Consider the following 13,014-nt stretch of genomic DNA (forward strand, 5'->3'; position numbering starts at 1 on the left):
CCCTTTTAATGATACGGCGGGCCCCGGGCGGCAGCGCGCGGCGGGGAGAGGCGGAGCCGGGCGCTGCGAGCGGCCTGGGGCGCCGTGCGGGCAGGGCGTGCGCGGCCAGCTGGGGCGGGAAGGCGGTGGTGGCGGTGCCCGGTGAAGGCTGACTGGAAACGACGCCCTGCCGGGAGCTGGGGCCGCGCGGCTGCGGAAGGGCTCCGCGCTCTGGAGGCGCGAGGCTGTGTCTCAGGGGCATGGCTAGAGACTGGGTCACCGCCGCCAGCGGGTGGTCACGGCCCGCAGGGTGGGAAGAAGATTTACCTGTGGGGCTTAACTGGGCTCGTGTCTGGAGCGGCGACGCGCGGTTCTTCTGACTTACAGACACTGGCGTGGTGTTTTCTGAAATATCAGTGCCCTTTGGCGTGGGGAGCCGCGTGCCGTGCCCGTACCCCTGGGATGCACGTGCTTGAAAACTGCTCTCTCTTTAGGCGGCTTTGTGAGGTAATTTCAGCAACTTTCTACATCTTTGATATGCACATCATCGTGATAAGCTTTATTTTATTGTGTAGAAATATGTTGCCAAAATATGAGCACAGAGATAACTTAGGATCTCTATGTCTTTTGGTCTTCGTTCTGCAGTAGGCTCCACAGAGCTGGCTCTTTGTCACTGGAATCGGAGGGGACCCGATGGAGAGCACCCACCCCAGGCTAATACAGGCAGCAGCATGGCTCTGCCCTGTAGGTGTATGGTGTTGGACCTAGTGTCTGTTGAAAGTTGACAGAAAAGAGCAAAGAGCAAATTCTGATTTTACGCAATTATGACATTCTCTCCTAGGTTGTACTCGGTTAAAATAATCTCACTTTTTTATTTATACTATGTGGTTACGAGCTGTGCACAGTTCCTTAACCTTTTTTTAAAACAGCTGTGTATGCATGATGTCAGGTACACATTTTTCAGTGTTATCTTAAGGAACAACTGCTGGGTAAAGATTCATGCAAGCTTCCCTTTTCAGAAAAGAAAAAATCTTAAGAAACATGAAGACAGGTGATAAAGCAACAAAGTGGTGTTTTCTGAATGGCTTTGTTCAATGTTTTGTGGTGAGAAATCTCTTTTTTGAGCAAGAGGAAATATTTTGATGTTTTAACAGAACAGGTTTTTCAGTATGAACATGAACTGCTTGTTACTTGAACTGTTTGGGAAGCCAATGGAGTTTGAGGTGCTCTTATACAAGTTATTGTACAAACAGTTCTGTTCCTCTCATGCAAACTGCAGACGTCTGCCCTTCCCAGAGTTGGATTCGCCATACAAATTAATCTCTTCTCCCACCTCTTCCTGAGCGGAAGGGTGGAAATTCAGGTACTTCAATGCCTTGAATTCCACGGCTGTGGTGTTAAATTCTGAAAAGCTAATGAATATATAAATGTAAATTCCAGAGAATAATGTAAGCGTAACAATACTTACTCTTGCATTGCTGAAACAACTCAGTACATAATAGTGAAACTATCACAAGCTAACAGTTAAATCATCTGAATTCTACATACAGCAAACAATGGATAGTAAGGGATTGCTTTTTTGTGAAGACGGTGTACAGTTTGGCAACAGCATTTTGTCGCAAATCAAATTTTTTGCTCTTTTTCTCTGGGGGTTCATGCACTTTCACAAGAGAATAATACCTTTACTGAACTGTTTTCAGGCTGCCACTAAATTAACCAGCAACATGTCTGGGCTACACCTTCTGCTATGTTCTCTTAGATTCCAGTTTATATAAGCTCCTGAATCACTTTTAGAGAAAAGCATTACTGATGTTCAAAAGAAAATGTGATCCTTCTGCTAGCAGTTTAGAAGCAGATAGGCCGCATTTCTGCAGCAGTAAACAGTGGTGTAACTGTTAATTGTTCTCTGCAGGTGCCAACAAGATATGGGAATAGTCTAGGAGTTTAAATTTAAACTTAGCATCCCAGCTAGCTACACAGCAACTCTTCAAAGGCCAGACTACTCAAGGGATTTTGACAAGATATCTCTTGTGATTAGTTTTTCATAAGTCTAGGATTATAAGTCTATAGGATTATAAACAAGTGCATTCCCCTTCATCCTTCTGCAACCTTTACCTTTGGTGTGCAGAAATAATTTATTACCCTATGGTTTCTTTTGCATTGGCACTGACATTCTTGATGACTAAAGAAACCAAGGTTACCATAGGAAATATAAAGAAGTAACAACATCATGAACTAGGTAAATTATTAACTATTTTGATAAGGAGTGCAAGCAATTGGATGAAAATGAAGGTTTTTAAACAACGTATGATTCAGTGAAAACAGAATTGCGTTTTATGAGAGAAGAAATAAAAGCCTGTATTGAAAAGAAGTATCCCATGACTGTAGACTTTATTTTCTAGGTTAAAAACAGAAAGGCTTGAGTTTTGCAGAGAACCTGGTAAATTTATAAAGGTTTTATGCTGTTGCATATGCTTAACTCTGTGCTGCTGTTTTCTGTCTATGATGCCTACATGACTTCTGTTAATACAGACTCCAAAAGCCTCTTAGACAGTGATGATGTTAAAACCATACATATTTATTTTAAAACCATACATATTTATTTTTAATTTATAACAGAATGCTGTAATTAAATGAAAATTTTATACCACTTTGTTGCTCTGAAATGCAAAATTCATTGAAGTAATTTGAATTAGACATTTAAAAAACATCTTGCTGTTTAAAAATGCACTTGAAACAAATTATGAGTGTAAATTATAAATCAATGTATAGGTCAGTTCTCCTTTATTTCTGTTATAGTAAAAAAAGCTTACCTAGTGCATGTTGAATAATAAAAGGTAACGTCTGAGTAAACAGACTGACCTTGGCCCCATTTGGGGGGAAAATAGTAGTACAAAAAAGATCTAGTTTAAATGGTGCTGCCTTTTTTGCCTTTTTTTTTCATTCTGACATGATCAATCCATCCTGTTTACTCATCTTCCAAATTTGCTAATATAACTGTCAGTGAGATATGCCCACAACATTGTAGAATAGCCAGCAGTGGAGACTCAGACCCGAGCCTTTCAGTGCTTTTGCAGCAGTCCTAACCAGTAGTCTGTCACTTTACTTCCCCTGTAATAAAGGTTGTGTGTTCAGACAGCTTATTTCATGGTATAAAAAGGGCTTTTTTGTTGTATTTACATTTATTCTCAAAGTAGTTGATGGGAGCAGCCCTTTTGGACTGTAATGGTAGTTGATTTAAAGAACAAAGTCAAAATTTCTTAGTGACTAAGTATCCTTTATTAGCAGCGTGCTGGATGCATGGGGGATCCTCCTGCCTAACATGCATACCCGAAATGACAAACACATTTAAGCAGCAAAACAATGAATATTCAATTAACACTATACATATTCATTACCTAAACATACCTACTCTCACTTTGTATGCTAATTAGCTTATCAGTCCTTTGCACTTGCACAGTATTCTCTGGTGGTCGTCCAGGTGGTCGGTGGGATGAAGTAAAATGTCTTCATCAGATTTGAACTTTTCACCTTATCTTCTTGCGTATGCTTTCTGAGCCCTTGGTCTCAGTCCAATCCATAAGGTTGGTTTGTCTCGGTTCACAAAGTCTGAGGGCCCGCTGTTATCTAGGCACCTTGCAAGTGTGACCTTCTTTTAGTCCTCCTCCTTACTTCCTACTATAAATCTGTGCTGGCAGCTTTTAGTCCTCCTCCTTACTCCTCATCTGTGCATTCTCTCATGCTGTATTTGCACGTACATTTTGTATTTTCCCAGCGCAGCACAAGCACAGTACATCGCAAATGTAACATTCTATTTTCCAAGCACAGCACATATTAAGCAATGAGTGTTGCCTACATATTTATTCTTAATCAGTCGCTCTCTAATTTCTAATCCCATGTTTCATAGTGAAATCAGGAAATTATTGGCAAAGGCATCTGCTTGACTCAGAAGTTGAGAGATCTGCTCTGCGTACGTACACAAGTCACATGTTCTAGTTGAGCAAAGGAGTCATACAGCCCAGAACGTAGCTGCATTTTGCATGACAATTGTCATTTTGACCGTGGCTGGATTGTGTTTTCAGTAGAGCTACTACTCCGTGGTAAGCAAGCCAGTAAAAGTGCGCAGTGGAAGACATCTGACTGGCTGCTCCTTGCTGCGGAACCGGGTCACGTACCAAGTTTCACAGGCTGATAGACGTCTACCGCCAAAAGAAAAAAAGTTTAAAGAAAATTAGGGAGAGGCTCCGTTCCCCTTCGGCTTGCCGCTGCAGAAGGCCGCAGGCTCTGCTCTCTCCACCGAAAAATGCGGCCGTGGCCGCCCCACCTGCAAGGCCGGGGCGAGCCCCTCACAGCGGGGAGGAGGGTGGAGGCGCGGCGGCCTCCGCGCTCGGGGCGCCTGGAGCCCGGGGCCTCGGCGCTGCCGGGAGCGCGCGAGGGGACTCCGGGCGCTGCGGGCCTGGCAGGGAGCGGCCGGCGGGCCTGGGGCTGCGGTGGGGCCGCCCCCTCCCGGCGGCTCTGCCCACGGCCTGCAGCCGGCGCTGCGCGGCGCCGTAAGGCTCGGTCTCCAGGCTGACTGCGGCCCAGGCAGGCCGCTCCGATGCGTCATCAGCTGCGCGCCTCTCCTCGACCTATCGGGCTGGGCTGTTAGCGGGCCTCCCAAGCGGGGTGCTCACTCCGAAGCCCGCCCCGAGCGGTTGCGGGGGGGCTCTTACTCGGCGCTACCAATCCGCGCGCTGGAAGGTGGGGCCTTGGGGGGCAGGGGGCGAGCCCGGGCCGGCGGGGGGCGGAGGAGCGGAGGGGAGCCGAGGCGAGACCCGGCTGCGGCCCCTGCCCCTGCCCCTGCCCCTGCCCCGGCCTCTGCCTCGGCCCTGGCTGCCGCCGCCGCCATGATCCACAGTCTGTTCCTGATCAACGCGTCGGGGGACATCTTCCTGGAGAAGCACTGGAAGAGCGCCGTCAGCCGCTCCGTCTGTGACTACTTCTTCGAGGCGCAGGAGAGGGCCTCGGAGGCGGAGAACGTGCCGCCGGTGATTCCCACGCCGCACCACTGCCTGCTCAGCGTCTACCGCCACAAGATCTTCTTCGTGGCCGTCATCCAGAGCGAGGTGCCGCCCCTCTTCGTCATCGAGTTCCTGCACCGCGTCGTCGACACCTTCCAGGTGCGGCGGGGTGAAGGCGGCCGGGTGGCGCCGGGAGGCGGTTGGCGAAGGGCAGCGGCGGTCTGGAGGGGGACGGAAGGGCTGGCCGCAGTTGTTTTTCTTCCTTCCCTGTCTCGTGACGCTCATCCTGCACCAGCGAATGTCTCCCGCAGGTCCTGAGAGCTTGCGGGGTTAGGAAGGGTGGATTTGAAATCAGCATGTGCTCGCCGGCAGGACCCCTCAGCAGCCGAGAGCTGCGCGTCTGTTTTGCGGTCTTGCATCTTCTAGGAGCTGTGAAACAAGACTGAGCTGGACTTTTCTATAAAGAGTTTGTGCAGCTCATGTGTTTTAGTCAAGCGGTGACAGTCTGCCCGCATGTTTACATCTGATGATGTTTCTCGGAAGGGAATCGTACTCCCTAAAGAAAACAATGATAGGAGTTGCCTCAAAGCAGCTGTATTTCATCTGTGCTGTAGTTGACATGACTGCCAGTCAGTCTGGGGATGTAAAAAGTAGAACATGCCTCTTCTGCCTGCCAGCAATATGATTGTGCAGTCTGGATTTGAAATGTCTCGTGACCAGCATCCTACCAGAATACAGGAAATGTGAGTGTTTGGTCAAATGAGTATCACATGAGCTTTGCTTCCAAGGGCCAGTCAGACCGTGACTCTTTGTAGGCTCAGAATTATCTTTCATTGAGCTCAGTGCATGGATTGACTGTTCTTGTTTGATCCCCAGGGTCTGAATCCAAGCAGCATGGGGTTTCTTGTGTTTGACTTTTTGTTGGTGAGACCTGTTATATTTTCTTTAGGTTGCCTGAGACTGGTTCTCATGCTCTGCTGAGCTATTTGGCTAGACATGGCTTGCATGGAAAAGTAATTTAATTGGAAATTCTGAAGAACGTTGTGACAGTTGCATTCCCAGCCATCATTCTGCAGTTCTTTTTTTGTAGCCATGATCAGTATTGGACTAACTAGTAATAAGTGTTATTACGATCAATCTGAGTTACTCCTGTTGAAATAGAAGTCAGCTCTGTTTCATGTTCAGGCCAAAAATGTACTTCAGGAAATGTATGTTAATTAGTATTGCAGCTTAATCAGTTACAATAGAGCTGTTTTCAAGTGCCAATTAAAAAAATCTCGTGGCTATCAGAGCAAATTCCATTATATAGAAAAGAAATGGGAACACCTGATGATGCAGTGATTTGCCAGCTTGCTGTTGCAGTGGTTGGATGTATGCTTAAAATTGTGCTTCCCCATTGGAGTGTTCAGTCTCTCTGATATACTTCTGCTAATGTGCGGAGCTTCGATGCTATTTCACCTCTTGCAAGAAGAGGCTTGATTTATTTCTGTGTGGGAGGACAGTGAACTGAATGATCACTAAGTCTCTCCTCTACAGATTAAGTAATTATTTCTTTTGAACAGGATTACTTTGGTGTCTGTTCAGAGGTGATGATCAAGGACAATGTTGTAGTGGTTTATGAGGTGCTGGAAGAGATGCTAGACAATGGCTTTCCATTGGCAACAGAATCCAATATTCTCAAGGAACTGATAAAACCTCCAACAATCCTGCGAACAGTTGTCAACACCATCACAGGTACAAGGAAACAAAAAGTAGATAAACTGTTAAGGCCATGTGGCAGTATTCCTCCAGAAGTAAATCTGGACAGAGGTGAAGAAAACCTATTTGGTTCTGTACCTTTCTAAACCCCAGCAGAGGCATGTTTTGGGAGTCCTGTGTTAGTGCTTTTCTTTGAAGTTTGTCCTGGTTCCAGCACCAGCTGCATGTTTGTTTGTTTGTTTTTGTCAGTGGCTTTTTGTTGTGTCTTTTAGTTACTTTTTCCTGTATTTTATTTTTTCCTGTGATATGTTCTGGAGTTGGGTGTGGGAGAGATGCAAATTGTAGAATACAAGGAGTCTGGAAGAGTAATTGTTCTTCCACAAAGAGACAGAGGTTTCTTGGAAATTAATTACAATCTAGTTGGGTGAGGCCAGGAACTTGTTCTGGAGCATTGTCTATCTTTTGTGGTTGTTACAATTACCATTCTTTTTCCAGGAAGCACTAATGTGGGTGACCAGCTTCCTACTGGACAGCTATCAGTGGTGCCTTGGAGACGTACTGGTGTAAAATATACCAACAATGAGGCATATTTTGATGTGATTGAGGAAATAGATGCAATCATTGACAAATCAGGTATGGGAGTTGCTTCTGACTAAGACAAGGGTAAGTTGTCCTGATAGCGCCAGAAGAGGGATTTATGTTTTCCAAAGAGGTGCTCCCTCATCTCTGTGTGGGAAGCTTTATTCCTATTCTTACTTTGGAATGTTGCCAGCTTGTAGGTGCTATTCAGTCAAAAAATTTTAGAGAACTATCAAAATTTTAAATCGTCTTCCTCTTCTGACTGCTCATGAGGTCTCGCAAGCAACTCTGTACTGGGAAAATAGAAGGTGACAGGAAATTCTGTACAGGGTTATCTCCTTAGTTTTAATGTATCTTAGTCTTGTTAGAGTTGGGAGCTATTGCTGTTGGCCATTAGAATGGACGTTACTGGCATCAGTGGTTCTTACTTATATGCATCTTCCTTAAAAGTGGTTGGGAATGAGAAATACATCAAGGAGGCAACATAATGAGCCATGACACTTCATAAAGACATTAAATTCCCTTCTTCCTTGTTGATAGTTTTTTCCATGTTGTAATGAATTTTGACCAGGTTCACGTAACCTCCTGTGTTTACTTTATTGTTGCAGGTTCCACAATTACTGCGGAAATCCAAGGTGTGATTGATGCTTGTGTCAAGCTGACTGGGATGCCAGACCTTACCCTTTCCTTTATGGTAAATCTCAAGGATGTATCCTTACTTAAATCCTTGAAAAGGGCTTCCCAGCCATGCTACTAAGATCTCAGTCTCACCGTGATGTATTCAATTAGATCAGAATCTGAGTATACCAAACAAAAAGAGAAAGAACTGACAGTGGGAACTCATAGTGAACTTCAGCAACTTTGAGTGTAAAGATTTTATTTTCAGGTTCTTTGTTGCTTATAGGGCCATCTTTTTTATTAGTATGCATCTACATAATTATTTAACACAATGGGATTTGCAAAAATAGAATAGACTATTTTAGTTGGAAGGATCTTAAGAGATCATCTAGTTTAACTGCCTGACCGTTTCAGGGCTGACCAAGAGTTAAAGCATGTTATTGAGGGCATTATCCCAATACCTCTTGAATACTGACAGGCATGCGGTATCAACCACCTCTCTAGGAACCCCGTTCCAGTGTTTGACCACCCTCACGGTAAAGAATTTTTTCCTGATGTGCAGTCTGATTAGAACTGAGGATATTGAGTGCCGCTGTTGCACAGAGGTAGCAACATCAAATGGCTTAAAATGTCTCAATGTAGATATGTTCAAAGGTGCAGAGTGTCAAATGCTGGGCCTTTGGGGATAGGAGACTGAAGAATTTAAGTAGTTATTTTAGGTAGTACTGCGTTCTTTAACCTTTCTTTTATTTCAGAACCCTCGGTTGTTGGATGATGTCAGCTTTCATCCATGTGTACGGTTTAAGCGCTGGGAGTCAGAGAGAATACTCTCCTTTATTCCTCCTGATGGAAATTTTCGCTTGCTGTCTTACCATGTCAGTGCTCAGAAGTAAGTGGTGAATTTAGTGCAGTGAATTATAGAATTTGGATCTTCTTGACTAGAAAGAAGGAAGGGGGGGAGAATGTCTTTTAAAGATTAGGTAACTACTTGTGCCATGTGAAATAGTGGTGTGAGTTAATTCACACTTTTTTTTTCTTAAACGTGTTTTCCCCTTGTTTGGAGCAGTGATTCTTGTCTCTTTTTACTGGTCAACCTGCATCTGTCAAAAATGAGTAGCAGATGAACAATCTAGAGTGGGAATGAATTAGGCAATATGGAGTAACTGGGCTGTTAATTTCCTGTGTTTACATTTTTTTTTTTGTTAAGATAAAACAAACTAGTTTGATAATCATGTTGATTTTTTCGATGTCTTTTTTTAATGAAACTATGAGTTCTTGTCAGCTGTTTGCACTCTTTTCTGGAAGCAGTTGGGGTTAAAGATGTTAAAGCATTCTGTTAGAATTTGTCAGGCTTATCTCAAGTAGTTGAAAAGGAGTGTGGGGGGAAAAGTCAAATTGAAAGCATGCAGTTCAAGTGCTGTTGCTCTGCCTGGGACTACTTATCATCTTGGTTGTGACATGTGAAAAGTTTCTCCCCTCTCTTGCTCAATTCTCCTATCACAGTGGGTGTCTTTACCTCTCGTATGACAGTGGAAAATTAAGATATGGAAAGTTTGATTTTTTTTTTTTTTTATAGTAAGAAAGACTTGAGGACAGCATTATGACTTTGCTCTTTGATTCGGTAAATAAAGAGCATAGATCTCCATTGCTTTCCTTACTGCAGTCCTTGCCCCTTTTACTGGGAACATTGAAAAGCAAAGATGAAGGCAAGAAATTCACAAGGTTCCTTTGTTATTGCCTTTATTCTAGTCTTGTGGCAATTCCTGTCTATGTTAAACACAGCATCAGTTTCCGTGATAGCAGCTCACTGGGACGCTTTGAAATCACAGTGGGACCGAAGCAGACTATGGGGAAGACTATAGAGGGAGTGATGATCACTAGCCAGATGCCAAAAGGTGTCTTAAATATGAGCCTCACACCCTCACAAGGAACACACATCTTTGACCCAGTTACAAAGGTGAGAGAAAGTAGATTTTATTTATTTATGTAAATCTTTCAGCAAATGAAGTTGAGTTATTCATCCTTTCAAGATCATTCCTTTGAATGTTGATGCCCTGAAGGCAGTATCTTTTCTTGGGTGAGAACTTAATACATCCCTGGTTTTTGAACACTTGCACACGAGAAGTTGTTTTACGCCCCACAGCAAATAGCTCAGTGCCAGAATGGATTTAGTTTTGGTTGCATGGTGTGTGCAGGAAGTACAAGGACTGGTGTTGTACGATGTGGCAGTAGTTTAGTGACTGGTTTATGGATTTCTGCATATCTGGTTGTCACGCACTGCATGCTAAGACTTGATCCTTTGCAAACGATGAGGATTTCAGATGGTTAGTGATTCCCTCCTCCCCGCTGGTTCAATATTATCTTTCTTCGAGCTTAGAAGTTTATCCACAGTAGAGCATCAGGCAACACAGGTTCAGCTACATAGAAAGGAGGTGATTCTGTGTTATCTATGTCACTGTTACCCATAGCAATTGTGGCTTGTAGCACAAATAGTGGAAACACCATTGATGGTAGACTTTTGGGGAACATCATTGGAAAGAGAGGGAGAACAAGGGTCTCTGAGACAGCTGCTCCTTAAGTTTTTACTATGTCTGAAGTGGAGGACCCGACTGGATGGAGAGGAGTGTGTGTTGTATGTCCAATATAAAAGGCAAGAGAGACAATGAGCTTTTTCATAGAGAAACGTTAAAAATTCTCATTGGAAGGAGACTATTCTTTAGAGTTTGTTACTGTATTTCTGCTTGACTGCTGCATTTGTTGTTCCTTGAAGTTGCTCTCATGGGATGTGGGGAAAATAAACCCCCAGAAGCTGCCAAGTCTGAAGGGAAGTATGAACCTGCAAGCTGGGACATCAAAACCCGATGAAAATCCCACTATTAACCTGCAGTTTAAAATTCAGCAGCTGGCTATATCTGGTAAGTGACCATCAGGTAAAGAAGCTGAATGTTTTCTTCTCTGTCAAAGTGTTTACTCTGCATGTAGCTGATGTAGCTCTTCAGACCTTCTCTTCAGAACATCCTATCTGAAAATTGTGTGCTTGGCAACAGATAAATGGATTTCTTCTCTGTTGCTTTTTGAAACAGCCTATCTACATCCTCTTGTGTTTCTTGCTTAGAACTTCATACATAATTTCAGAGTATGATTGTGTTTGTAAGAATGATTCTGACAATTAGCAATTGTCAGCTTTTATGTTTTTGGTTTTTTGCTTTTTTTCCCCCTCCATTTCCTGCTTGCTAAAGCTTGCTCCCTGCCCCTCTAGTACGCTCTTCTGTTCCTTTATCCTGAAGGTCTGTGTTTGTGGCGGCAGTCAGTCTTACGCTATATTTGTTTGCTTTTAGGACTGAAGGTGAATCGCTTGGACATGTATGGGGAGAAGTACAAGCCCTTCAAGGGGATAAAATACATGACTAAGGCTGGCAAGTTCCAAGTCCGAACTTAAAGGATCATGATAGTGAGGAAAAGCACCTTCCTGTTTCTCCTATCCCTTAGATGTTGGATATAGCATCTCCCCAATCTGTTTAGGGTTGCTCCCTTGCCTTTAGCCTGATAAGGATAACCAGTGCTTAGCGTGCTGGGGAGAAGGGAAAAGTAAGGTTAACCTGAAGGCATCTCATCCCTAAATGAGCCTGAAGTATTAGCAGCAACAGCAGATGGGAGAGGAGTTCAGGTCACTTAGGACTAGTGAGTCAGATATAAGTTTGTACCACCTTCATCTTACTGTCTTAAAGGAAATTCTAGGGATTTATTCCCTTTTGTACTTCCTGTTCCTTATGTTTTGGCTGGCTTTTATCCATTTTGCAGATGATATGAAGTTGAATTTCCACAATTCTATTGCACTGATGGTCTGGCATCTGCCCTTCCCCATCACTGGATGTTTGGTTGGAGAGCTATAGTTCTTGGCAGCAGAGAGATTAGCTGGCCATTCTGCCTTGATGGGACTGAAAGAAATGAAAAGGTAGACTGTCCCACCCAGGATGGGATTTTAAGAAGCCTGAGTTTGGGGGTGGTGCCACAGAGGGAGGAAGCAGGAAAAAATGAATACTTTTCCTTGATATTTTGTAATCTATTATGGTTGTAAAGTTTCTTGAATCTTTGGGGAGTAACTGGAAACCCATCCAAATTTTAGTATGGAATCCTTTGAAGAGCCACCTGTTGCACCTGTTATCTTATAACTGACAGATGGTGACATCTGAATGTAATTCTGCTTCTGTTCTTGTTTCCTCAATATTTGGAGGTAGTGTTTCTCCTGGCTTCTTTGAGGAGTCAGGGAGGAGGCAGAGGCAGGACAAGAATTAGTGTGGAGACATAGCACTCTGATGGAAACTCTTTGAAACTGAAGCTGCAACTAAACAAAGACAATTGCTATCCCAGTCACTTGTTGGAACCTATTTTTCTTTCTGCCTGCCTATTACAAATGAAGGTGATACCAATGTTCTGCTCGCTTATGACTTTATTTGAAATAATTATGTCCTGGTACCTTTGTGACGTTTCTGGCTGTACGTCATTCCAGTTCCTGTCTCAATTAGCTGCTGTGCAGGTGGATTCAAGCCTGTGTTGGATTTCTCACTGGGACCATCCCTTCTGCAGGAGCTGTTGCTGCATAAACCCATCCCAGTCTGTGCTGCATCTCTCTCTGTATAGCATACATAAATATAAAATGAGGCATATGCACTGTTCCATATTGTTTGCAATGTGTTCTTTGGCCACTAGATGCCAATGTGTTAATTTATCTGGTATCAGAACCTGTTACACGTACAGTAGCTTATGGACTATAGCATTTGTCAGGTGGCTGTGAAGTCCAGCATATGTAGTTCATGTTCGTGAATGGAACAAGGTGGCCCTAAATGAAGGCTAACACAAATTCTGTTTTGCCTGTGATGGGATACTTGCAGTGGATGAGTGACATCTTGATTTTGGAATTGCAATTTTCAGTTCAACTGGTGAATGCCACAGCAGGTGGCCTTAGTGCTGAACATACTCAGCGCAAATATAACCTTCAACAAGGGCATCAATAAAATTAATTTTTACCTGTCATCTGTGTCATTTCAGAGTGGTTTGTGTGGTCTTTACAAGATGCACAGTTGAAGTTTGAGGATGAAGGTAAATTATGACAACTGGACCTTGGATAGTGGGTACACCT

The 13,014-nt window shown here is 43.7% G+C and overlaps 1 protein-coding gene across 3 annotated transcripts; it reads left to right on the forward strand.

The window, feature by feature from the left end:
* Nucleotides 1-4,745: 4,745 nt before the first annotated feature.
* On the forward strand, nucleotides 4,746-12,908 carry AP3M2 (adaptor related protein complex 3 subunit mu 2). 3 transcript variants are annotated; one of them, XM_035345269.1, is made up of 10 exons: nucleotides 4,746-4,806; nucleotides 4,855-5,138; nucleotides 6,542-6,713; nucleotides 7,173-7,310; nucleotides 7,865-7,950; nucleotides 8,630-8,763; nucleotides 9,624-9,831; nucleotides 10,645-10,789; nucleotides 11,213-11,325; nucleotides 12,109-12,908. In XM_035345269.1, the coding sequence occupies exons 2-9, from the start codon at nucleotides 4,866-4,868 to the stop codon at nucleotides 11,311-11,313; spliced, it is 1,257 nt and encodes a 418-aa protein (XP_035201160.1). In that variant the 5' UTR covers nucleotides 4,746-4,806; nucleotides 4,855-4,865; the 3' UTR covers nucleotides 11,314-11,325; nucleotides 12,109-12,908. The 3 variants fall into 3 exon arrangements, with proteins under 3 accessions (XP_035201160.1, XP_035201161.1, XP_035201159.1); XM_035345270.1 differs by having other exon boundaries at nucleotides 12,113-12,908; XM_035345268.1 differs by having other exon boundaries at nucleotides 11,213-12,908.
* The last annotated feature ends 106 nt before the right edge of the window (nucleotides 12,909-13,014 follow it).

The sequence above is a fragment of the Oxyura jamaicensis genome, chromosome 22 (assembly GCF_011077185.1).
Source record: "Oxyura jamaicensis isolate SHBP4307 breed ruddy duck chromosome 22, BPBGC_Ojam_1.0, whole genome shotgun sequence".
In the NCBI taxonomy this organism is placed as follows: Eukaryota; Metazoa; Chordata; class Aves; order Anseriformes; family Anatidae; genus Oxyura; species Oxyura jamaicensis.